A 27,443-nucleotide genomic window follows, 5' to 3' on the forward strand; every position below is an offset into this window, starting at 1 on the left:
ATCCCAGGGTTCTGTAGAATGGAGCCATGACAGTTAAAGTGGTGTCAAACTGCATTATTTCTACAGTCTAGATGTACCCAAGGTCTTACAAAAAGAAAGAAAGAAAGAAAGAAAGCCCTGTGGCAACTTTTAGACTGACAGATAAATGGCAGAATAGACCATGCTAGTCCATAAGCCACAGTCTACTTCTTCATATGCCTGCAATATAATCTTGATGATAGCCATGAGCAAATGGGCATGATTCTCCCCTCTGGGTGGTGGTGGCAAATAAAAGACTTGAAATATATGCAATAATTAGTTTGCTGTCAAAATGAAATTTAACATCTCATCTCAATCAGATTCAAAACTTGCTCAGCTTGGCTTGAGTGGATGGGTTTGTAAATGGCAGCATTCGATAAACTGAAAGTGAAAATACACAGAGTGAGTAATAATTATATTAACGGTGCCATGCATTGCTTTTTTGTCTTTATAGATCCAAAAACAAATGAACAAGACTGTGAATGATATGGCTTCTGGTTTGTCATTCTTGCAAGACAAAAAGGACTATATCAAAACCTTGCCAGCAAAAGGCTTGAGTCAGCCAGAAGTGTTGAAGATGATGAAAGAATACAATGCTATGGGTAATGGATTTGCATGTGCATTACCACATGTAAATGACTTTCATAATCAGTCCCATGACTGTTGATGTAAGAGTCCAGAGAAAGTGGGCAGGTTGACTAATACTTATTAGCAAATAATTGTAAGTTATCAATACCACCCTTTCTTCCTAAGGCATCCTTACACTATATAATTATAGCAATCAATTGCCATGACTACATCCTATGGAATCTTGAGATCTGTAGTTTGGCAAGGCACTAGGGCCCTCTAGCAGAAAATACTCCTGGCACACAGGAAACTATAAATCTAAATATTCTATAATATCAAAGTGCTATAACTATGTAGTGTGAAAGTGAATAAAATTTAATATTCTGAGGACGATTATGCCTCTGTTCCAGAATTAAAGAAATGATAAGTGTAGGAGGAGAAAAAGAAAAGAAAAGCCTGCTTTTTTTGTAATAGTGATATTAAATTGTGTTAACAATCTTTTAGAAATCTGCTCTGCACTAAGCTGAGAAGGGAGTACTTGTTTGTTTTGCAGACTTCTGGATGTAAATGCTGGTTACCTTTTCATGATTTTCCAACCCAGCCTATACTGTTTTCACATCCATGGATGTTTTTGGTATCCATGGAAAGTGATTCTGCTGCTTCCATAACAGCAATTAGTAAGTTGGACTGCATGTGCTGCAGAATCATGTCTGTCTCCATCCCAATCTTTTCCTTCTGCATCATGAGTTCTTCATGTGAGTTACAACAATAGTTAAACATTGCTTGGTTGACTATATTAACCATATTGCTTGGTTAATTATATTTAAGAAATCAGGGCCACTGACTTTTACATCAGCCCCATAATTGTCTTCATTGGCAATATTTTTTTTATTTAAAAAGTGCATGTATAGACACACACAGACACACACACACACACACACACAAGCCCAGCTTGAAAAAGCCCATTTACAAAAAAGCCCAACTTCAACAAACAAACAAACAAACAAATAATCAGTTGATCTTTTTGATAAGGCCCTGGCTGTTTACTTCTTGTCCAGACTGTTTACTAATATAAGCTGAGCTGGGCAACTGTGGCAGGTCTGATTGCCACTTTTATACCCACAAAACATCCGTAGTGAGCTGGGCCATGTTGTCCACCCCTGCTATAAAACCTCCACACTCCACCTTGAGTCTAGTGAAATAATATATGTTCCATTTTGAAAATGGCAGCATTACAAGCTGCCCAGTCATTGTCACTGATATTATGAAAAATGGATTACAGTTCTGATTTGCCCAGTGATTTTAATCATGATGGATACTAACCAGAGCTTTTTGTGCCAATGTTTTCAGGTGATGTACGTTGGAAAGATGGCAAAGTATCCGGTACAGTGTATAGTGGGGAAGAGAAACTCACTGATCTACTTGTTAAGGTAATGCAGCATGGTAGTAGCTGAAACTTATACTTTACTTTGCTTAAATGCATATGCATAAATAAAAATAGCACCCCATAACAAATGAAACTTTAGAAAGGGAATGCAGAGGTTGACAGAAGGAGATCTTGGTGAAATACCTGATAAATAAAATAAATTTCTACAAGAGATAACTGGCTAGGTCTTGCTGTACATGCTGAGGAAAAGATAAGATAAAATAGTTTTGCCTCAACAAGTAACATGTCACAGAGGAATGTACATCCTGACTGTGACTTTCTGGGGATTTAGGGGCTGAACGTTTAATGCCAGCCTCAGGGCAGAGTGGGGGCATGGCCACATGACACGCCCCAATTCCACCCCCAAGCTGTCGTCATGCTGCATGACCGGCCACATGGCAGACAGCATTATGGCACTCCTTTGGTGTGGCATTCAGATGATACATGCCAGAAGGAGCACCGGAAAGTGCTGAAGTGGTGGCAAAGGCATCCTTTTTCTGGCTTCAAAAGGAGCAGCATTTTGCCATTCTTTTTTAGGGCTGGAAAAATGCTGGATCGGGGCCATAGCGTGTAGTTGCCACAGCCCTGATCTGGTGAGGAAAGGGGCGATGCTGCTCCTTTGGGGAAGTCTGTAGAGCACCTTACTGCATTTGAGGGTAGTCACCATGAGGCTCCACCTCCATTAGGCTGTTCTGAAAGCTATTATAATTTGTTTCAGTTTTACACTGCAGCAAGCCTTTTATGATTATGTAAGAGCCTCAACTGTTTTAACAACGTATAATACCCTGCTATTGTTGGTGGCATCTTCCCCATGTTCCCATGTTGTGCTCTATGTGATAGTTTTGACTGAAAGATAATAGCGGGCCCAGACTCACCTTGTAAACTTGGGTGGGTTACAGACCGCCGAAAAGCGGCGGTCTGCTGCCGCCACCGGTTGCAGCATCCGGGAACCGCAGCAGCCAAACAACGCGGTTCCCGGACGCTGCAAAGAAGGAGAGTGAAAATCATACTCCTTCTTGTACCTCGGAAGAGACGCCACAAGTACCGAAGCGCACACTCGCGGCGTCATTTCTGGGGTGCGACATGCGGACGCAGTGCGTCAGCTACGTCAAGATGGCAGTGGCCGTGTGGAATGGCCGCCACCATTTTGTACAGACTGGGTCCGTATTAGGGTTATGGGCATCAGGAAGTGACGCCCCTTTCTAACCCTAATACGGACCCAGTCCGTATTTTCAGGCCCATCTGTAACGGGCCTTGGTGCCTGTGTGAGGATTCAAACCCACATTGCTCCAACAGCACACTGGTCCCCAATTATGGCAAATGGAAGAAATCAAAATGTTTTGGGTGGGGATTCTCCCCTGCACCCATACTGGTAGGCTTGACAATTCAGGGTGGAAACCCAACACAAAGTCCTTCGTCTGTTTTTCCTTTCCTTGTGGTCGTGTTGCAAGGGGTCACTACTCCTGAGGTCAAATATATATATTTGTTTTTCATAGAGGTAATATGATGAGGTTAAGATCTGAGGAAATAATGCTAAACATTGTCCTAGAAATGTGGACGCTGTCTGTCTATATAGCATGTACTATTGTTCTGGTCAGTAGAACAATAACTTCTAAATTCTCATAGATTGACTGAAAACACACTTTTTGACATAACATTTTGAATTTTGTTTCCACTTCCCCCTCATTCCCCCCGACACAGACAAACACAAACAAGTAGTAATTTCAGTAGCCTGTCTCTCAGCTTGCAATCATATATCTGTTTCCTTATATGCAGGAGAACAGAATAACAACAACTTGCATAATAAATTAAGCACCATATTTTGTTTCACAGTTGGACAGCATTGACAAGATTGTGCAAGAACAGGCCATTATAAATTTGGCATTAGCTCCACTTATTGCAGTAGTTGACAATACATAGTAAAGCTCTATTTGGATCTCAATTTGGATTTCCTGCATGGCAGGAGGTTGGACTGGATGGCCCTTGTGGCCCCTTCCAACTCTATGATTCCATGATTCTAAAAATAAATAATAATAAAAAATTTCTAGGGACATGATCTAATACTGTAATCTAAATTCATATGTTCACCACTGCAGGTTAGAAATAGGCATAAGCCCCTACAGTCGATAAACCCCTCTTCTGCTGGCTGCTCTCTACTACCAGTTTGCTAGTAGAGTCAGCAGAAAAGCCAAAAAGGAATGGAGAAGATCTGAGATGAGGGAGGAACCAAATAATGCCACATTGAAACCTCCCCCACAGCCACAAATTTAGGTATTAAGTACTATCTAGTATCCCTAGGCTGCATGCAGATTTGATTCAGTACAGCTCCCACTCACCTAGTGCCAGCTTAGGTGGCTCTTGGCTATCTTTGCTCGGTAATATTGCACTTGAGTAGTAACATTTACATTTCTATACCACTTCATAGTGAAGTAAGCATCTCTAAGCAGTTTATAATCCATAAGCCAGTTGCCCCCAACAAACTGGGTACTCATTTTACTGACCTACGAAAGGATGGAAAGCTGAGTCAAGCTTGGAGCCCTGGGATCGAACTCACAATGTTGTGGCTGCAGGACTGGCATTTAACCACTGTGCCACCAGGGCTCCTTATGTTCCTCCTTTCCATTTATAGGCCTGTCTTGACTGACTAGATTGCAGCTTCACTCTTAGGGTCTGTGAGCTGGATATATTGATCCCCTTACAGTATGGATAACAGAGAGTTGTAATGCCCCTGAATAAGAGCTGAATGACTCCTGAGGCCTGGCTCCTGAGGCCTGACTTACAGTAGGGGAGGGCAACTTGTGGTTCTCCAGAGGCTCCTCCATGTGTTTCGGATGACAGGTCCCAGATTGCAGGCTGCCTGGGGTTTCTATGCCTATGTGCCTCAGATTTCTCTGTCCCCAGAGTTTAGGGCCCTTCTGGGAGTGGGCAAATACAGCGGCACACAGATCTCCTGCTTCTATCCTTTTGGATTTATTTTTAAAAATGAGAGGGATATGGGGTTGAATGAAGATGGGAGAAAGCCCACAGGTGGTAGCTTCTTTGAAAGGATTAAAAAAGAAATAAAATGAAGGCCTCACCACAAACACTCTGGTAACGATCCTTCTAATCTGTTTTAGGGAGCCCTTCCAAATGGCTGGCTCTATTTTGGAAGCACCAGAACACCCCCCCCCCTCTGTCTAAGTCTGTGCACAGCTACAGTGGCAGCAGGTGCTGTGTGTATGCTTTTAACATACCACTGCATTTCCCCACAGTTGCTGTGCTCCTCCTCCCCTCCCCCCATTGAAAGTGGAGAAAAATGACTGTCAAAACTCCTGATTTCTTGTCTTCCTTTCCATTTCCTAATACACCTAAATCAGAGGTCTCTGTGTTATCAAGATCATCTTTACTCTGTAATACATTTGAGTGCATTTTCTAACTTGTAGCTCTAGAAGAGAACAATGACAGTGATGAATGGACATGTTTGACCAAGTGCTATGCAGTAGCAGCTCTGAGCTTTTTCTTACATTTCTTTATTCCTCAGTGAGGGGACAGATGTGTGACCTAGCCAAGCTGGTAAAATATTTCTTATTTCTAGGTGCCTGGGAGTTTTCCCTGTCCTGTCTCATAATGTGGCATAAGTGCCTCCTATAAAATCCTCTTAAGCACTATGGAGAAAAGGCTTTAGATTGAGAAGCTGGTGAGCTGGCATGTGGTTCTTATTTGTTTTCTTCACCAGCCCCTTTTCATCTCCATATTATTTTCTCTTCCTTCCCATTTCATCACCAGGGAGAAGTGGAATGCCTTTCCTGTCATGTATATTTAAATATAGGACTGGTTTTGTCTTTCTCTCTCCCATCCCCCCCCATTTCATGGTGCCAGTCTGTACCACTTCCTATGTTTTTGCATGTTCTTTTCAAAACTAAACTTAACTTGCAAGGTTTGCATGAATCGCTGTGCATATAAGACACATTTCCATACTTTGTTGAAAACCCCAGTCCTTAGCAAATTACCATTCAGTGTTCTCTCATGAGATGTGCAAACATCTGTGCGTCACAAACTTTTGTCGAGTTCCCCCCTCCCCAACTTTCTGGTGGTTGTTTTAAATGAAAGCCATTTCAATATTTGAAATGTAGGTTAAATAGATGCATGTTTAAGACATAATTTAGAGGTGTATTTGACAGCTATTGCAATTTCATGTTACAGAATGTGTAGTTTGTATTAAGATTTGTAGTGTAGAGGTGAAAATACAGAGATAGAGATGATAACTGGCATTGCTAATGGCTTCCCAGTATTAATAACCTCAAGACTTTACTCAAGTACTTCTTAAAGCATTATTGGCGCACAAAATAGTAATACTGAATGTTCATATCTTAATTGTTGGAGCAACTTAAATTAGCTATTGTATTAGTGGATGCATAATGCCTGCAACTTCAGGTATATACTTTTCTCATTTGCATTCAGTTTAATTGAGCTTAAATGTCCTTTTTATTTATTATTTATTTTAAACATTTAAAACAACATCTAAAACAAGCATTCACAAATTGGAATGGTCAGGTGTAAAATATAAGAAAAACTGTTTTTTCATTGGGCGAATGTGTGGAATATGAAGTGGCACAAGTGAAAGGAACCCTTTACGTATTTTATGCCACTCTATGGATAGTTGAGACCCTAAAAAAAGTACTGTAAGGATGATCTTTTAGCCAGAATTTACAGAGCTGGGGAATCTGGCCTCCCAGATGTGCTGGCCTTGGATACCCATCAGCCTCAGTCAGCATGGCAATTGGAGGGTGCGATTATAATAATAATTAATACTTTGTTTTATTTATATACCGCTATTCCAAAGATCATAGCGGTGAACAGCAAGTAAGCTAATTAGCAAGTAAGCTAATTTGCCTCCAACAGTCTGGGTACTCATTTTAGCGACCTCGGAAGGATGCAAGCCTGAGGCGAGCTTGGGCCCTTTGCTGGTCTTGAACTCGCAACCTTGTGGTTTTGAGTGAATGGCTGCAGTACAGGCATTTAACCACTGCGCCACCAGGGCTCATTATGATCAAGATGGTGTTAACATGAAACAAATGGGAATTGTATGGCTTTCCAGACACTGTTGCACTGCAATTTCCAGCATGCTGGGAATTGCAGTACAGCATCTGTACAATTTCCACTCCTGGCATACAGTGTAAAGTAATTGTATCCCAGTTCAGGGACTAACACAGCATTATGCGCAGATACATATAGCAACATTTTTTATGAGGGGCGTCACTCTGATACATTGTTGAGAGCAGAGGGTGACAAAAAGTGAAGGGGGCTAATGATTTTCCTGCTGTGAGATTCAGTTTCCCCTCTAGTTGTTTCCTTTCCATGGTTTGTGACTGCAAGGGCGGGTAGACGTTTAGAACCCACTGTGTAGTATGAAAGAAGTCTGTGTTTGGGGACAGGAGGAGAAGCAAAGGCAGAGAGGGCAAAAATTAAGCAAATCCTTCTGCTTCTCAGCTATAAACTGACCCCAACACAGCTTTTCTCTTTAAAAGAATACAACTGTTCTTCTTTTTAACTTACTTGCTTGTAAACATTAATACATTCATTTAATTTGCTTAATTTATTTATATCTTACCTTTCCTTCAAATGCCACCCAAGGTGGCTCACAAAATAGAAGTGAGAGCTGGTTATGCCTCTATGCAAGATATAATATATGGAAGTGTCAGGGAAGCGAGGAGACAACATAAAATGGGCTTGCAATAGTGATTAGTCTCTTATGGGAACACAATGCTGTAGGTTTTTAGTCAGTTGCAGCATGACTCTTCTAATATTGTTAAATCATAAACAAAACGCATGATGAGGTATGATAAACAGGTGCAAGTAGATACAGTTTAATCAGTGCTGCACACTGAAACATGCAACAGCTTTTATTTAAATGGAGAAACAACCTTAACTGCTACACTGTGGGTCATTTAGAAGGATTTGTTCAAATATATTTTGCATCAATACAAGAGGTTCTTTTGGTACCATATGCAGTGCCTTCAGTTAAACACACTAAACTCCACCTTTTGTGGAGAGGAGAATTCCAGGAAGGGGGTGGGAAAGCCAAGAGAGAAATATACTTTTAAAAACAGTTTTATTCTGCACAGTTTGCAAGAATGTAACCCAAGTATAGTCCTCTATCCCTTCCCTTAATTGCTGAAAATAAATAGGTTTTACAAGTTGTGTCTAGTTCATCCTTGTTTTGCACACACTGGGGATCTTCCATGGGGAAGGGGGCAATTCTTTTCCCACTCTATGGTCACATGTGGCCTTAAAGATCTGCCACAGAGAGTGGGGGAATCCCTGGGAGGAGAGTTATGGGACATGATGGATTGCAAAAGAGGACTGGGAAATCTTGCTGTGTGAGCAGTAGTCTGTAGTGTCTGATGTGGTTAGTGAGTGTTTGTAAAGCATTCTAGAAAAATGTGGAAGGAATTAGCCAAGGATTGTTTTGATGTGAAATTCATTAAACCCGGTCATTCTTAGTGGAGCTGAAATGAGGCAACTTTCTTCTGTACTTTAAGGTTATGTTGACATTGCAGACTAACATAATTTTGTGCAATGGAATCCATTTTAATGTGCTTTACCTCCTTTTTCTATAAGGTTTATGAGGAGTTTGCATGGAGTAATCCTCTTCATCCAGATATATTCCCAGGTGTGAGAAAGATGGAAGCAGAGGTAGTGAAGATGGTTTGCACACTCTTCCATGGTGGGCCCAACTCTTGTGGAACAGTAAGTCACAAAGCATCCTTTCCCACTGTTGGTTTGTCTGCTTACCTTTTTACCAGCTGCATCCAGTGTGTACATGTTCCATTAAAGAAAATTATCTCTCTTTTAGTCTTTTTTCAAAGCAAACTGGAAACACTGCCTTTTGAAGGCTGAATTTGAAGGTACTCACAGTGGTTGACACTGACTGAACAGGTACACAGATTATTCATCCAGTTACAGGCACCACAGCATCCTAGCTAATTGACCTGGGTCATTACAATTGTGCTGGTAAGCCAGTTGCCTTGTGAATGCCTTTTTTACAAACTGTGCATTGCAGGTAATGAAGAAATTGCCAGCAAGGTGTGAGGCATACAAGATGGCTTAGTGGCAGGAATATTAATTACCCTGTCTTCTAGGGTGGAAAATTCTGAACTAGTACACTTGCATAATGTTGATTATAGGGCTGCGTGTTGAATAAAGCTGATTGCAAATACAGTCTTAATCCTTAAGTGGCCATTTGTAAATAAATACAAAATCAAAAGACCAGTAATGCTCAGTAAAAATACCTGTCATAAATATGAATTTTATATATGTGCGTCTGTTTTGTGGAAAGAGAGGAAGTTATGTTTGATGGTCATGCTGGGATGCTGGAAGACAAGTGCTGTCAACATTTTCTTAATCCATGTGTTAGTGTCGCTGCTGTCTTGATTCAGAATCTGAGCACATAGGCCAGAATGTTTAACTCATCCTCTTGGCATCCTTCAGGTGCTGTCAACCCCATTCTGTGTGAGGATGACAAGATTTGTAGTTCATACCTCCAGATTTGGGAGGGTTGTCTTCCATGTACCTTGCACAGTTCCTGTTTGTTTGAACAGTTCACATTAGCAAGATGTAGAAACGAGCCTAAATCCAACATGGAGTTATACTTACTCAAGGCAAGTGATCTCAGGCATCTTTTAGTATGTGTGCACGCAAAAACTTGCAAACGTGCATTGTTGCTGGATTAGTTTCTTCCTTTCAGTATAGCTTTATCTTTATTTGCACAGGATGGTTTTATAACACTAATTGCATATCAATACTATAATAATAATATAATTATAGAAACTGTTGTAATGTAATTATAATACTGTAATGATACGAACAATAACTATAATTTTACTGTAATTGCTCTATAACAGTACTAAATGACTGCAAATAAATGACAAATTAATAGCTTTTCTTGGATTGGAAAAATGACTGACAAATGGGTAAAGGAATCTCTTTTTCCTATGAATTCAACACCTGTTGACTTATGGTGACCCCATAAATGTCTTAGGTTTTTCTTAGGCAAGAAATACTCTGAGGTAGCTTTCCCAGTTCTTTCCTCTGAAACATAGCCCACAGCACCAGGTTTTTGTTGGCAGTCTCTCATCCAAGTACTAACCAGGACTGACCCTGCTTATCTTCAAAGATCAGACAGGATCTGGTGCCTTTAGGGTATTTAGGAGCCAGTTGCATGTGCTTCTGTAGATTTAGTAGGTTTCTGCTGTCAGAAACCTTTTTCTCTGACTCCGGGCAGGGAGGAAAGCACAGAATGCTAAGATGACTATCTGCCTAGGAGAGATAGTCAGAACCTTCCAGTAAACAGGCAGTTTTCTTGCTTCTTACCTCATCTGAGGCATAATTCGGCAATGTGAATGTAGGAGGGTGGGTAGATGAGTGGGAGGAAGTGAGAAAATGAGATTCTTTTGGGTTTGTTAAAAAAATTACATCCACTGAAAAATACTCATTAAACCAAAATAATAAGAGTTACAAGGGAGAAGGCGGGAAGGACATCATCATCATCATCATTATTATTCTTTATTTATATAGCACTGTAGATTTACACAGTGCTGTACATACAATCAATAAAATCAGTAAAAACGAAACCTGCCAATGGCATACATTCTACAAGATAATAACAAAATACATATAAAACAGTAGATAATAGTACAAAATAGAATTAGATAAAATAAGCAGGCAACAGATTAAAATCATCAGATATCATATCAAATATCAGATAACAATCAGATAAACAATCACACAATGCCTGGGAACACTTTCTGAAAAATATAGGCTTCAACTCAGTTTTGAAACTGGTCAAAGAAGTGATGACCTGTGCTTGTGGGGGAAGGAGGTTCCAGGAGTGAGGGGCAGTAAGTGAGAAGGGACGAATCCGGGATGGGGCAGTGAAAATCCTTGGCTGGGACAGCAGACCTTGACTACCAAAATGGAGGGTATGAGTGGGAATGTGAGGAGAAAGAAGTTCAGATAAATAAGGGGGGGGGGCAGCCTATGCAGGGCTTTAAAAGTCAACAACAGAAGCTTACACTGAATACAGAAGGGGAAAGGGAGCCAGTGAAGGGATGATAATAGAGGAGAAACATGATCAAAGCGGCGAGCGGATATAATGATGCATGCAGCTGAATGGTGGACAAAAATTAAAGGAAGGAGGTGAGAGAGAGAGAGAGATCAAAATTAAAAGTTAAAAAGCTTAAAAAACAACAACATTAAACTCCTAGAGGGGAAAGTACTCACAATGCAGAGGTCAGTAGATGATAGATAGATAGATAGATAGATAGATAGATAGATAGATAGATCACACAGTATTTTGAGATTGCTAGAGGTGGTGAAGTTTAGCTAGGAAATCTCTTATATTACCTTTTTTCAGGTAGGAGATGGGCTAGAAAGGTATTAATTTAAAAGCTTTGGTTATTTCTGGCAGACTCTGTATATCAGAGGTCTTTGTACTGTGTGGATCTGGAAGCCCTGGGAAAGATATCTGGTGTTTTGCATGAACTATGGATGCCAACCAGGTGTTTGCTAAGGGTGTTTGCAGTTTTAAAGAAACAGACACTGAATAAAAGGCAGATCTGCATTCTAATATACAGTGGAGCCTCGGGTTACGAAAATACTGTAATTCGTTCCGCGGCCGCTTTCGTAACCCGAACAGCTTTCGCAAGCCGAATCCCCATAGCCGCTAATGGGGAAAAGCCGCGATTTGGTGTAAAATCGCGGCAAAAAGCACCAAAAGTTTTTTCGGGACCCGAAAAAACGTTCGTAACCCGGATCAATAATTTCCAATTGGATTTTTTCGGGTCCCGAAAAATTCGTAACCCGGGTATTTCGTATCCCGAGGTTCCACTGTACTCTTCTGCATCTGCCACAGTGAAACTGTGACATTTGTTATCCTCTCTTTCTTATCTATTGTACAGTGGGCCCTTGTTATCCGCAGGAGTTTGGTTCCAAGACCCCCCTGTGGGTAAGAAAATCCGTGGATGCTCAAGGCCCATTAAATACAATGGCATAGTAAAATGTGTCCCTCATATAAAATGGGAAAAAAATCAAGGTTTGCTATTTGGAATTTATATTTTTTTGGAATATTTTTAAGCTGTGGATGCTTGAATCTGTGGATAAAAAAATCCGTGGATAAGGAGGTCCAACTGTATTTGGTTGCTTCCAGTTAATCTGACACCATTGTTGTAATGAATCCCAAGGCCATATAGTGTAGGAAGCCTCTGTTAAATCCCCCCCTGTGGCCATCCAACCTCTGCTTAAAAACCTCCAGTAAAGAAGAGTCACCAGCTTGCCAGGCCATACCTTCCACTGCTGAACAGTTCATATAGTCATGAAGATTTTCCTAAGGCAATTTGAATCCATATGATCAGCAGCACAGTAAGACCACTACTGTTAGACAGTAATGTCCAGTCATGGCTGGTGGCCTACAGCCAAAAATCTGTCACCTGGTTAAGGTGCTGCAGCTAGAAAACCAGGAAACTCCCATGCAGTAGCATAAGGAAGGTCACTAAGTATTGTAATTGAACATGGGCTGAACAGAATGGTGTGTTGATTGGCAATTAAAGCTGAGATCAGATGTTGCAAGGTGTTCCCAATATCTTTAACTAACTTTGTCCAAAACTAATCTTGCTGCAAGTGTATGTTTTCATGCAATATGTAGAAATGGAGCTGCTATTAAATGGGGCAACATTGAATGGAGGCAGATAATTTAAAGGACTTGGGACATGGGTAGAAAGTTAATGACAACTGTTCTGAGTAGAAAACATTCCAGGCTATCTTTCAAGGTTGTTGTGTGGGGTAAAGTACCTGCTCCAGTCAACTGAATGATTTCCTCTGATAAGCACATGCATTTATATAGCATTCCTCCACCCCCATTCAGAGTGGTTCACATGTTTTCTTAGTATACCTTTCCAGCAATTTGGATTATCACCTTCGTACTGTAGGTGACAGGGGAATTAGACTGAGAAAAAGAAACTTCCTGGGAACTGTAGCAGCTCATTTTCTTCACCACTAGTCACAATCAAACTCAGGACAAATAATCACTAAATAAAACTTGTAGAAATGAAGCTTTCAAAAGATGCAAAACAGTATTTATCGGATCCATTCTTGGCTGTGCGTCCATTATTTGTTGAGTTATTCAATAATGTTGTGTTACTGTGTTTGACTTTTGGTTGTAGATAATGGCTACCTGAATCCTCTGCTGAAGAGACAGAGAGGAAAATGCTTGCATATAACTGCAGTTCTTTTTTTAAAAAAACAAAACAACCCAAATGTTACAAATTTCATGTTTCCATCCCAATCAGTGTATGTTATTCTGACTTCTATTCTTGCTGTAAATGTTTTGCAACTAAAATCTGTATTTGTGAAATTATGAGTGATTTTTTTTTAGATAAGAGAAGGCTGCTTATACACAGAAACAAAGCTACCTCTTTTCTATCTATCTGTCTGTCTTTCTGAATGGCTTAATCAGTTTTTCATTACTTAGCACTGAAGGATTTTCAGGCAATGTACATGTACAAGGGTGCAGCATAGATGAATCACGAGGTTTAACAACCATGCCTTAGTCATTATTATAATTCAGCTCCTCTTTGACTTGCATGTGCTACAATTTACTTGCCACTTCCTCTATGGTTGTTCCAAGAATGTTTGAGGCCCACATAGTTTCACCTTGCAGCATATTTACATAATAACCACTGAATAGTGCCACCTCTTTAAATAGTGCATCATTTAAACCTGCATCAATTTCATAAATAAAGAACCAACAGCTTACTTGGGCAATACTTTCTTCTCCCTCTCTACTCAGACATCTGTCTCTTCCTCTGGCTCTCTCTTTCTTTGGCTCCCATCAGAGAAGCAGTGTCACAATTAGTATGAAATGTGCATAAGAAGATGTCAGCATAATACAGAGCTGAGTGAACAAACCTGAGAAGTGATCCCATGTCCTTGTAATTAAATTTGCTAAACCTAACCTTGCCAATTGGTGTTGCCTCACCATGGACAAAACAACAACACATTACTAGATAATACCGACCAGTCAACAAAAGCCAGTGCACAGGCATCTCCCAGCTATTACCTCCCTTGAAGAAACCTCATCTAACATATTAGCTAAGCAAAAATAAACAAGGAAAATGGCCATATCCTCGCTCAGCTTATAAAACAGCATTATTGTACAACCAAGGAATCCTGAGATCTGCTGCTGCTTTATGCGTAATATCCCATTCACCTCTCTTTTTCCTCTGTCTTTTCTTCTTCTACCTACTTCCCATTCATAAAATGGTTCCTGTTGAAAGGAAAACAAGGCTGTTACCTCTCTCCATTGACAAACATACTGAATAGTTGCTGCTCCCTCCTTGACCTAAATCCAACTAGAATAGACTTGTTGCATTAAGGATAGTTTGATGAATCAACACTTATATAAATTCTGTTGATTGAATGGGTCTGCTGCCCTATTTGAGTCTAGCAATTGCTTTCTGGTTATTGAGGCCAATGTCCTGGCTTGCTGTCAGGATTGTGCTTCGGCTGTGTGACAATTTAGGAACCATTGCATTTCATCCGAGACAGTGGACATATTTCTTGAGTTTCTGCCAGTCTTCTTTAGAAATTAAGAAATACCCTTGATTCTTCACTCCTATGTGCACTGTTAGGAGTAACCTGTTATTTGCATATCTACCACTGATTCAGTCAGTCTGTAATCTTGTTTTTGGGATTTAGATTAACAGGACCTCATAGCCTAATTTTTGAACATTTTCCCCAAAATTCCCTGACTTCATATTTTATTATATTTGGTACCACTTAACCCAATGAGTTCTGGAGAACATGAAAATTTTCATATTTTGTGACATTTTAGTTGGTCCTAATAAATTGGTTTTATTAATAAACCCCACAGTAGATTTTTGTGATGACAGTGATGCAGAGGTGCAAGTTGAGCAAGCTCCTTTACAACCACAAGATCTTCCCCCTTGTAACAAGGGTAGTGTGGGTTTCATAAGCCAAATGGAATTGAACAGGGTTTGGCAGTAGAAGCTTTTGGAAAGGCCTGGCCTGTTGATACAACAAATAGTGTTTTGATAGATAACATTTTGTTGTTGTTTGCCTTCAAGTTGTTTCTGACTTATTGCGACCCTGTCACAGGTTTTTCTGAAGCTGAGAATGTGTGAGTCACTCAAGATGGACAGGATCAAAATTCAAAATGACTTGAATAGACTAGAAAGCTGGGCCAAAGCTAACAAAATGAAATTCAATACTGCACTTAGAGCGAAAAAATGAAACGCACAGATATAGGATGGGGGACACCTGGCTGAACGAGACTACATGTGAAAGGGATCTAGGAATCCAAGTAGGCCACAAGTTGAACATGAGTCAACAGTGTGATGCGGCAGCTAAAAAGGCTAATGCAATTTTAGGCTGCATCAATAAAAGTATAGTGTCTAGATCAATAGAAGTAATAGTGCCACTGTATTCTGCTTTGGTCAGGCCTCACCTGGAATATTGTGTCCAGTTTTGGACACCACAATTCAAAAAGGACATTGAGAAACGAGCGTGTCCAAAGGAGGGTGACTAAAATGGTGAAGGGTCTGGAAACCATGCCCTGTGAGAAACGATTTAGGGTGCTGGGGATGTTTAGCCTGGAGAAGAGAAGGTTAAGAGGTGATATGATAGCCCTGTTTAAATATTTGAAGGGATGTCATATTGAGGAGGGAACAAGCTTGTTTTCTGCTGCTCCAGAGACTAGAACGCAGAACAATGGATGCAAGCTACAGGAAAAGAGATTTCACCTCAACGTTAGGAGGAACTTCCTGACAGTAAGGGCTGTTTGACAGTGGAACAAACTCCCTCGGAGAGTGGTGAGGTCTCCCTTCTTGGAGGTCTTTAAGCAGAGGCTGGATGGCCATCTGTCGGGGATGCTTTGATTTAGATTTCCTGCATGGCAGGGGGTTGGACTGGATGGCCCTTGTGGTCTCTTCCAACTCTATGATTCTCTATATATAAAAAAATCACCCAGTGGGTTTCCATGGTTGGGTAAGGAATTGAACCTTGATCTCCAGTCGTAATCCAGCACTCAAACCACTAAACCACTCTGTTTCTCAGATAAGATTTAACCCTGAGAAATTAGATTTGTAAACCATGTAGGAAGCATTAAAAGAGCTGCTTTTGTGGGGGGTGGGGGAGGTGGGCACTGTTTTTTCATGAAATATATTTTAAAAAAATACACACTGTGAGACTAGCATATAATAGCAATATGCATATTGGCTACTGTACCCTTTTATCTGAAAGTTATACAGTAATAGCCATTGTTGAAAGTTAGTCAGTTATGTTTTCAGTGGTAGTTGTAGTTATGTATAGAATTCGTAATAAAATGACAAAGTTGTTAGTACTGTGTCTCAAGAACTAGGAATTGCACAATGCCTGCCTGTCTTTTGCTTAGCATGGCCTAAATTTTGGTCTTAGTATTTGAATGAAAAAGTTGTCATCTGCTGTTGAGTCATTAAAGTCAGCTGAGTGCACATTATGTTGCAAACGCAGTGTGGCTGTGATTTATATACTGTAATGCCAAGAAAATAATAGTTTGTATTAGAAAGTAAGAAACCAATGTCTCTGTCCCGAGGAGGGGTATATTTGGCCCTTCCCATGTTTTGGATTTTAATTAGCAGAATCCCCAACCAACATTGTCCAGATGGTTCCCAGAATCCGCAGCTAGCATGGCCCCTGGGGGCAATATACTGCGGGAGGTCAGCGGAGAGGGCCTTCTCTGCCCTGGCAACCTGGTTGTGGCATCTCCTCTCTATAGAGGCCTGAAAATGTTTGGAGAGGAGGAGGAGAGGGATCAGAGCTTCGAAGTCTGGGATCCACCTGGGGGTCCAGCCTCACAGTTTGAGAACCTCTGCTCTAGGGCCTAGCTGATTTAATCCAAATCTGCATCTGTGCATGGCTTTAAATTGTCTTAAACTGTTCAAACTGGTTATAAACTTCTGTGTTTTAACAAGTAATATTGTTTCATATGTTTATAGACTACCCAAATTGCTCTTACTAGCTTAAATGGTTTAAATTAATTTTGTTGTACTTTGCCCTGAGAACCTTGGATATATGGTGGGATATAAATATTTTAATAAACCAGTCAATAAAATGCAAGGTTTTAGGAGACAAATAAACCATTTGGAAGGTCAAAGATTCCCCCACCTCTTATATAGGCTACAGTTGAGCGCAGAGCTTAAAGAAGGAGTTAAGAGAATGGTTACATCCCATATGTGATTCCTGTTTTTGATGTGATTTACTTAAAATTGCTTAAAGTTTGCTTGAAATTATGTCTGTGGTGTTGCTCTTAGTCTTTAATCAACATGGCCAGAAAAAAATGGGGGGAGGAGGAAAGCACAAAGGTTAACTACACAAGAACATTTTTGTGTAGACATTCACAATATTCTTCCACCATTCTTTACTTTCTAATTATGTCACAAGTTGAGCAATCACATCTTTACAATACAAAAGTCGGGCCTTTTCTTATACTATTTATTTCTAAACTAGGCAGCTGGACTGTTCGAAGTCACTTTTGAATAATAGTGATGGAGAGGGAGGCAACGACTTGATTTTGCAAGATGGGGCCAATAAAAACTTTGCTTTAAAATTTCCCATTGAACTATCTAAACAAACCTCAGTCTTTCTTAAATTCCTTGAACATTTCAATGAGTTTCCTAACTCTAACATGCCCCGAAATGTTTGGCTAGAACAGGGCCTTATCACAACTTCTGTTTCCATTTGATTAGACACTTTCTGCAAACAGTTGGCATTCATGCTTATGAGAAGACCAGGGTTTTTTTTTTTTTTTTTTGCATTTTTGTTTTGTTTTGGTTTTTTTGTAGGTTTTGCAGTTACTTAATTATGGTCTAGCTAGGAGCGCTTTCTTTCTGTAGTATAAATCATGTGTGTGTGGTCCAGACCTGTGAAACTCTACTGCTTTAAGACTGGATCATCTCCTTTAATCAATATGTGTTGTAAGCAAATAATGGGATAAGCAAATAATAACCCCACAGATGAGGTTGGACTGCAGTTCCCATCCTCTGTTGTGTGTGCTTGCTAGGGCTGGTAGGGGTTGTGGATTGCAAGTTGCTCTCCATGTTTTCTATGTATGTGAGCACATACACATGTACACATGCACAGGTCAGCTCATAGAGACTCCCACTTTCAGAGCAGGAGTTTCTGAGAATGAGGACTGTGAAACTGCAATATAATACTGCATTGTTGTTCATATATAATAACTCCACATGGTTTTAATTCCTTATTAACAGATGACCTCTGGTGGTACAGAAAGCATTTTGATGGCATGTAAAGCTTACAGAAACATGGCTTATGAAAAAGGAATCAAGCACCCAGAAATGTATGTATCATTTCTAGTACTCTTTCTATCTTTGGCAGTTTTCAAATGTCATATTAGGTTTACCCAAGCCAGGAATGAGCCTAGCCAGACTCCTGATTTGTGCCTTTCCCCCTTCTCATCTGCTATGGCCATGAGGAAGTCTGCAGAAAATTTTAGGTCTAGTTTTCAAGTAATAGAAGTACTTCAGATGACTTGTTGTGCCATTTGAACCTGATAAACCAGACTTTTTTTTTTTAAAAAAGAATCTTCCTTTTTTATGTGGCTCACATATTGCTTTAACATCTCAAATACTGGGCAAAGAACAACACTGAAGGCAATGAGATTGGAAACTATTTTGAAATTTTAGAAACTCCTGAATTTTAACAGCCGTGGCCAGAGTTGAGCAATGTTACTTTTTTGGTATCACAGCTTCCCACATCTGGGAGCTATCATCCACAAAGGTAACTTTTTCATGGCCTGCTGAGATTTTTTTTAAAGCTGTTTTAAAGTGTACTGAAGAATTTCTGTGCCTTGATTCTCTTTAAAAGCTGCTTTTAAAACTCCTTCACTTGTCACAAATGGGTTGTCATGTAGCATGAGGACTACTGCCTTAGAACATGCAAGTCTGAACAGAAAGAATTAGTTCTGCAGTTGTTTAAATCTAACTTTTGCAAAGTTTCTGAAAATATATTTATATTGATAACATATCTATTAACTGGTTTAGGTTGTGTATTTTAATAACCTAAATGGTTTTGAAGATACAACTTTAAAAGCCTTCCTCAGCTTGGGTCCAGACTATTTGAAAAAAAAAAAGCATATCTTTCTATATGAACCTGCCTGAGCTCTAAGATCTGCAGGAGAAGGCCTTTTCTTAGTCCCACCGCCATCAGAGGTGGCATGCCTGGTGAGGACATGGGAGAGAGCCTTCTCTGTGGCTGCTCCCAGGTTGTGGATCTCCATTCCACAAGAGGTCTGGTTGGACTCCTACCTGCTGTCTTTCCCCTGGCAGGTAAAGATCTTTTTATTTAAAGGAGGCGTTTAGTTTTTAATGTGATGTGGCAGACTGAGTTTTTAATGGAGGGTGTTGTTAATGTTTTATTATGTTGTTTTTTAAACTGCTTTTAACATTTTAACTAGTGTTTTTAAATAGAATTTTAATTGTGTATTAACTTTTTTACTGATAGCTTTTTAATTGATTGTCCTTTTTAAAATGTTGGATCCCATGTTGGGAGAAATGTGGAAAACAAATTAAATAATAAATATAGTTAGTTGATTGCATCCTCAGATGAACTCTTTTGGGTTCATCTTTAGAGAAAGTGCATTGAAATAAATTGCAACCACAGACATTGCTTCTGTTCCTTGTTTGTTTCTACTTTGAAGAACTGACTTGCAGAACTTTGAAAATTATTATCTGAAGACAGCATTCTGCAAAAAGTTTATATTTCACTCTCTGCTACCATTGACCTTAGTACAGATAGTTTGTCATGCACCGGGAGCATTTTAATTGTCATCCTTTCCTGAGTAGAAGTGGTGAATACTTTTAAATTGTGCATTTACTATTCTTCTCTAAAGAAGATTATAGCTTGCCAGTGACACTCCCCTTTCAGTAGTGATCCTGTGAGCAAGTCTCATTGCTCATTTAACTAAAATACATAAAGTTATATCAGACTTCTGATACTATAATTAATTTGGGGGGGGGGTCATTTTCTTTGCCACATTGCTGGAATGACAAGCATTCAGGCTGGAAGCATTTCATTGCAAGTTTTCAGGATGGATAGGCTTCTAATATTTTAACACTGATTTGCTTAGAGATACCAAACCCTAAGGAGAAATAATGCGTCAGGGCAAACATCATCTGCTGCCATCTGCTGGGTATTTTGTAACCTGCAGGGACAACCACTTCAAGTGGCACTGATCTATTATAATTTTCCCCCTCTTCTAAATTTTGGAATAAGACAGAACCAAGAGCTGGGAGAGATTCAAAGAGTCACCTGGTCCAACACAGAGACCGATTAGGGGTAACATTTGGATGGGATTGTTTGTGTTTGTTTATTGTTTGCTTGTTTAAATCATTGCAGTAGGTGGTAATTATCTATGCCTTTGAAATAAAATCATTGCTGAGTGTCAGAGATGAAGTAAACTCTGAAACCTAAGCTCCTTTATGGGCAACAGAATAAGTGTGAATCAAAATCCTGGCTTGGCATGTAAAATGAGATGTGCAGTTCTCTAGTCTGTTGTATCAGTTGTGCTATAGAAGTGGTTAAAGGGAAGAGTGAGAAGGTTTGGGGTCATTTAACATGAAACCTTGTGATACAGTGGTTAGAGTGTTGTGCTAGGACCAGGAGACTCAGGGTGAAATCTCCATTCAACTGCAAAGTCATTTAGTGACTTTGAGTCAGTCACCGTTTCTCAGCTTGATCCTGCTTTACAAAATTATGGTGTTCATAACAATTGTGAATGCTGCCTTTATGATACTTAGATGAATGGCAGGATACAAAAGTGATTAATAAATGGAATTTGCAGGTGGTCCATCGCATGAATATAACATTCTTTGGCTGGCATCCTGTTAGTGACATACTGATGCACAAATCATACGATGCATGTGGGCTGAATTATTTGCCATAGAGCAATGTGCGTCTTCTGCTGATAGTGGTGGAAATGGAATTGCATATGCAGTAGCATTGCAGTTATGCACTGCACGTTTGTGGTTGTTTATAGCACAGCACTGTACATTGTACAACAGCACCTAGTCAGTGATATGTGATGTGCAGTGTTACTATTCTGGTGGCAAGCTTGTATAGTTTATCTCCACATGCGGATGTTTACATCACATTGAGGAGATGTTGGATTTCAAACTTTATGATCTCCCTTTTTGCCAGTTTATTTTTATATGGGAAAGGAGGGAAGAAAAGGAGAAATAAATAAATTTTGAACAACTGCACACCATTCTCTGAGATGCATTGATTTCTGTTTTTTCCCCTCATCCTAGGCTTGTTCCCAAAAGTGTGCATGCGGCGTTCGATAAAGCTGCTCATTATTTTGGGATGAAGATTGTGCACATTCCATTGACCAAATCTATGCAAGTGGATGTTAAGGTATCCTCTTGGTATTATTCAGAAATCTACCAGTAATAAAGATTAGATAAAATAAGGAAATAAGTGGTCTTTTTGAAAAAAGTTACTCTTTTTGACTGGCATGTTTTTAACTCCCTGAAATATGGAAGATTGGTATATATTGTATGTTTTCCTTTTTCCAATAATTTTCCTCTAAAATTTTCAGGCAATGAAGAGAGCCATTTCCAAGAATACAGCTATGCTGGTCTGTTCAGCACCTCAGTTTCCTCATGGGGTCATGGACCCAGTCGAGGAAGTAGCAAAGGTAACATTTTATTCTTTATTTTATTCTGTAGTTTTTCATAAAAAGGAAATCAAAAATTGAATTCCCGTAGTCTTGAAGCCTCCACAGTGGACCCTCAGTATTGGCAAAATTTGGTTTCAGGACCCTGCAGAAAATGCAGATGATCAGTATTAAATGGTAGCAATGTGAATGCAGACACTTCAGTGTCTTCTGGGAGCCCTGGAAGGAATTGTATGGGCTGCTGGTCACACCACCTTCTCCCCTTGCAAGCACACAGCCACCCACAGCTGCAAATTTGCTGGCTGTGGCAAAACTTCCTGGCTGGTGGCTGAGTGTTTTTTTTGGGGGGGGAGGGGGGTGATTTTTTTGGATCCATGGTTGGCTGAATTTGAGGACCCAGAGCTTGCGGTTCCAGAGGGCCCACTGTATTCCATGGGAATCCTAAAGATCATATTTAGTTGAGGTTGCCATTGTTTTGTTGTAGAAAGAGAACATCCGTAAACACACATTTTACCTTTTTCCGTAGTCCAGGTATATGTGCATGACATAGTTGCCTACACTGCAGCCTGTGCCTATGAATGCAAAAGTTTACGGCATTCATGCAAAGTACCTGCAAAGAGTACTTGTGTGGGCAGGTACTGGTGTAAATGAATACAATCCCAAGTCTTTAGAAAACAGCTGCAAGAATTTTGATTTTTCCCTACTTGGAGCTCACAGTTTGAGATGAAATATTTCAGGGAAAACCACTGCATCTTTCTAAGGAAGAATGCCTAGATTTTTCCAAATATAAAACCTAAAATATTATTGATATATTTTTAGGGTTCACCTCTGCAAGGATTATGTACTTTGCTTTCATTTAGCTTATGAAATCAAACCTGTTTATTTATTTATTTATTTATTTTTATCTTGCCATAGCTTGCCAGAGAATATAATATTCCCCTCCATGTGGATGCCTGCCTTGGAGGCTTTCTTATTGTTTTTATGGAGAAGGCAGGGTTCCCGCTAAAACACCCTTTTGATTTCCAAGTGGAGGGGGTCACCAGCATTTCTGCAGATACCCACAAGGTGAGCCAAAGCAGATCTTTTTGGAATTTTGCACTGACCTGTACACTCTCTAAACTAGCTCAGACATGTTTCCTTTAGCTCTGCTTCCAAGTGAAACCTCATCCTAACTTTGTGTAAGAGTATGGAAAATCTGTGCCCTATATCCAGTTACTAGTCTCAGCCGGAGCAAATTCACTGAATTATATAGGTATTGATTTATCAAGTTTATAGTAATCCATTGATCTGCTTTACTTGGGACTAGCAATTGCATTTAAGCCTATATGGTGTCATTGGTAGGATACAGACCGCCCCTTTGGGGTGGCCTGCAGTTGCCCCTTTGTGCCACCTATTGAGGCCAGGGCAGCCACAGCGGCAGCCCAAAGGCCCCAATCCGGCACTTTTTGGGACCAGGGAGAAGCAGTAAAATGCTGCTTCTCCCTGGTCCCGAAAAGAAGTGTCCTTGGGGCTTCATGCCCCAGGACCACCTCAGGGAGCCGCTGCCAGGAGAGAAAGGGGCCACTCGCCCCCTTTCCCCAGCTTCATTCCCACAGCCGTTTGGTGGCTGCAGGAACGAGGCGCTCCCCAAGAAGGAGCTCTATTTCAGAGCTCCTTCTAGTGCCGCTGTTAGGCCACCACAAGCGGCCTGACGCGGCGCAAAGATGTCACACCCGCGCCGTGCCATTTGGACGCAGTGCGGTCATGACGTCATAATGGCGGTGCCCATATACACAGGGTGCTGCCATTATGCCGCCGGTGGTACGTATTAGGATTAGGGAGCGTGTAGATGGTGCGCGCTCCCTAACCCTAATATCGGCGCTAGTACACCACTTTTTGGCTGTCTGTACTGCTTCATTATTTGTCTAACAGAGCATAAGGAAAATGGTAGACACACTGCAGTGTTTTCCCCCCATCAAATTAAGAGCTCAAAAAGGGAAGTAGTACACATCAATAGCATGATGAATATACTCATCTTTAGAATTCAGAATATTTTGCTTTGGGAGTAAACAAGACAGCTGGGAACATTTTTGTTATCAAGATGTTGTTGAACTTCAGTTCACATCAGCCCTAAGCAGCCTGATTAAGGGTGAAGTATGATGATAATTGTAGGGCTGAAGGTTCCCCATTCAGGTTTTAACAAGCTAAAATCTGTGAAATGGCTTTCATCTTGTTTTTGAAAAAGTAATTGTAAATGCCTCTGAACAGACTAGATTATAAAAGTGGCAAGAAGGCTTTGTAAAATTGTTAAAATACTTCAACATTTGTTGTGCATTTATGGAATGAGTAATACAACACTTTTACTCTATAGCTCCCATTAGAAGATGTTGCAACCCACCTGTAGAATTTAAGCATCACAGTGCTTTTAGCTGGGGTTTACATAAACAGTTGTTTTGATTTGCAACTTCCAATTCTCATCTCCTTCATTGCAGTATGGCTATGCTCCTAAGGGCTCTTCTGTGATACTGTACAGTGATGTGAAATATCGGCACTATCAGTTTTTTATTGCTCCTGACTGGCAAGGAGGGATCTATGCCTCGCCTACCATAGCTGGATCCAGGCCTGGTGGCCTCATTGCAGCTTGCTGGGCAACCATGATACACATAGGAGAAGAAGGTTATATAGAAGCCACTCGGAAAATAATTTCGACAGCACGATTCCTTGAATCAGAGTATGTACAAGGCTTTAATTATTTTATTACTCCCTTCATTCTTGTCCCTTGTTAATCTGCATCCAAGTTCTTTAGAGTTTGCCATTTTGGTTAACTGAGCTTCTAAAGTAGGCAGATCAACATCAACATTCCTCTTAAGAGTCTCTTAAGCTTTGAGTTTCAGGAGATTTATATAGGAGAGTAATCCTGTGGCTTTATCTCTTTCATATATTAATTATGTAAAAGAATTAGCTTATGCAGTTGCATACTCCTTGTGGACGATCATCATATTACATAGATATTTCCACTTTAACTGAATTGCTTGTTTAGACATTTCTATTCTAGGCACATTGCTTCTATAGACATTTCATCTTAAAATGAGCAAATCTCATATTTACAAGTCATATACAGTTGACCCTGGGTTTCTGCTGGGGTTTGGTTCCGGGCCCACCTGTGGATATCCAAATCCATGGATGCTAAAGTACAATTATATACTTGTAAAATTGTATCCCTTATAAACAATGGCAAAAACCAAGGTTTGCTTTTTAGAAATTTTGTTTTGGGAATATTTACAAGCCCTAGATGGTGGAATCTGTGGATATAGAATTAGTTGATGTTCAAGATTGAGTGTAGTACTCGTACAGCATAAACATGTTACTTGTGATACAAAATCATCATCATTATTAACAGAATTCCCATTGCAATAGCATTCCATCATTACCTGGACTTTTACAGCACATTAAATTCCTCCCCACATACATATTAATCACCCTTGAATTACATAAAACACAAATGTTTCTTTTCCTAGGATGCTGATTGCTCAAATAACAGATGGAAGAGAATTCAAAGACATACCCATGATAGTCTGTTTTAGTTTGAAAAGATACAAAGGAATCCTGTAGTACCTTTAAGATTAATTGAGAGGGGGAAAAATTCTAGTACTGTATAAGCTTTTGAGGATGCATCAAAGGAAGTGGATTGCAGTCCACAAATGTTTATGCTGGTAAATTCTTTTTCTCAGTCTGAAAGTTGATAAAAGGTTTCCTTTCCAGTTCAGAAGCAGGATGCTAGAATGGACTTCATCTACTCTCCTAAATCCTAGTAGCAGGTTTTCCTTCTCTTCATTTCCTAGGAGACTGAGTGGGAATTAGCTTCCCTTCCAGCTTCTCCTTGCTTCGATCCCTCCCTGTTTTGTCTTGTAAGTCTCCTGTATTTCTATACCTCTCATAAACGCTCCAGTTCCATGACTTCTGACTGACTACTTGGTCCCTAAGGAGCTTGTTTCCCAGCTGGCTTAAGCAGTGGAGCTGCCTTTAGGCATGCCGGAGGAAAGAATAACATGATGTCTGTGAAGAAGAAAGCTTTCATGCCCGGCATCCATAGTTTTTGTGTTTTTGGGGCTATGAGGCTGTGTTCTAGAAGAGTTTATTCCTGACGGGATACATCACAGCCCTGTTCAAATATTGCCTCACCACAAGCTATGTACAGCGTTGTGTAAATTTACAGCGCTTTATAAATAAAGGTTAATAATAATAATAAGCTACTTCCAGTGGGAGAATGAATTTTATGAGCAGAGAGATGGGGTATCCATGGGAAGCCCTCTGAGCCCTGTGATAGCAAACTTTTACAAGGAACACTTTCAAAAGCAAGCCCTGGAAACAGCACCTAAAAAAGCCCACAACATGGTTCTGATATGTGGATGACACTTTCACCATCTGGAGCCATGGAGAAAAATCTGATTGTGTTTTTGAACCATCTGAAGAACATCCACCCAAACATCCAATTTATGATGGAAAAAGAAAAGGAAGGAACATTGCCATTCTTGGATGTCCTGGTCATCTGCAAACTGAACCAATGGTTGGGCTGTACAGTATACAGAAAACCTACATACAGAGACAGATATCTACACAAGAACTCCAACCATCACCCAGGACAAAAAAGCATCACAGTAAAAACACTGGTAGACTGGGGGGAAAGGATCTGTGAACCCCATTTCTTGGAAAATGAATTAAGTCATCTAGACTGGGCTCTACAGGCTAATGGGTACTCCAGTTCAGACATCAGAAGGGCTGCAAGACCCAGAAAAACCCATAGGAGTGAAGACAAACCACCACTCAAAGGAAGGGTATTTTTACCATACATCAAAGGAGTCACTGACAGACTAGGGAAACTGGTGAAGAAAACCTCCAAATAGTCTGCAAACCATCCAAGAAAATCCAGCAAATGCTGCGCTCAGCAAAAGACAGGAGAGAACCTCTCATGGCTGCAAGAGTTTACTAAATACCATGCAGCTGTGGACAAGTCTACATAGGGACACGAATCAAGGAATACGAGAGACACTGCAGACTCAGTCAGCCAGAAAAATCAGCAGTAGCAGAACATGTAATAAACCATCCTGGGCATAAAATGCTATTTGAAAACACTGAAATTCTGGACTATGCCAACAACTATCAAATCAGAATGCACAGGTAAGCGATTGAAATCCATAAACACCTGGATAACTTCAACAGGAAAGAAGAACCCCTTAAAGTAAACAAAGTTTGGCTACCAGTCCTGAAAAACACCAAAATCAAAACCCAGCAAATGCAAATGAAAACCACCCAGGTTGAGGGGAGTTTCCCAGCAGACAATGGCTCATTAATTAAATAGACACACACTAAGGCCTTTCCATTCAACAACAGAACAATACAAAGATTAACATGTACAGTACGCCCACCCAATAAGTGGGGTTGCCATCCACGGACTCAAGATCATGCAGACAGCAAGCCCTGGGAGCACAGTCATAGCCAACTATAGGACTTGAGGTCCCACGGTTTTCCCATACAAAGGGGGGGGGGGGCAGAACTGATCCCCTGTGTATACAAAGGGTCCATTGTAAATCACTTCATCTCGACCAACAGTATACACTTCCATACCAGCATTCTCTGAAGATGCCAGCCACAGCTGCTGGCAAAATTCCAGTCACACTTCTTGCAAGGAATAAACTCTTCTAGAAGATGGCCTCATAGTCCGAAAAA

The 27,443-nt window shown here is 40.3% G+C and overlaps 1 protein-coding gene across 1 annotated transcript in view; it reads left to right on the forward strand.

Annotated features, from left to right (window-relative positions):
- Positions 1-27,443, forward strand: part of LOC149318771 (sphingosine-1-phosphate lyase 1-like) — a 55,574-nt gene that overhangs the window by 18,139 nt on the left and 9,992 nt on the right. Inside the window, exons 5-12 of the mRNA XM_089508354.1 lie at positions 473-620; positions 1,936-2,015; positions 8,612-8,740; positions 18,313-18,401; positions 21,370-21,475; positions 21,660-21,758; positions 22,653-22,802; positions 24,209-24,447. Coding sequence (XP_089364480.1) covers positions 473-620; positions 1,936-2,015; positions 8,612-8,740; positions 18,313-18,401; positions 21,370-21,475; positions 21,660-21,758; positions 22,653-22,802; positions 24,209-24,447 — 1,040 coding nt within the window. The remainder of the gene's footprint in view (positions 1-472; positions 621-1,935; positions 2,016-8,611; positions 8,741-18,312; positions 18,402-21,369; positions 21,476-21,659; positions 21,759-22,652; positions 22,803-24,208; positions 24,448-27,443) is intronic.

This window comes from Sceloporus occidentalis, unplaced genomic scaffold (assembly GCF_023333645.1).
Source record: "Sceloporus occidentalis isolate IW3139 unplaced genomic scaffold, rSceOcc1.0.p SCAF_2, whole genome shotgun sequence".
Classification (NCBI taxonomy): Eukaryota; Metazoa; Chordata; class Lepidosauria; order Squamata; family Phrynosomatidae; genus Sceloporus; species Sceloporus occidentalis.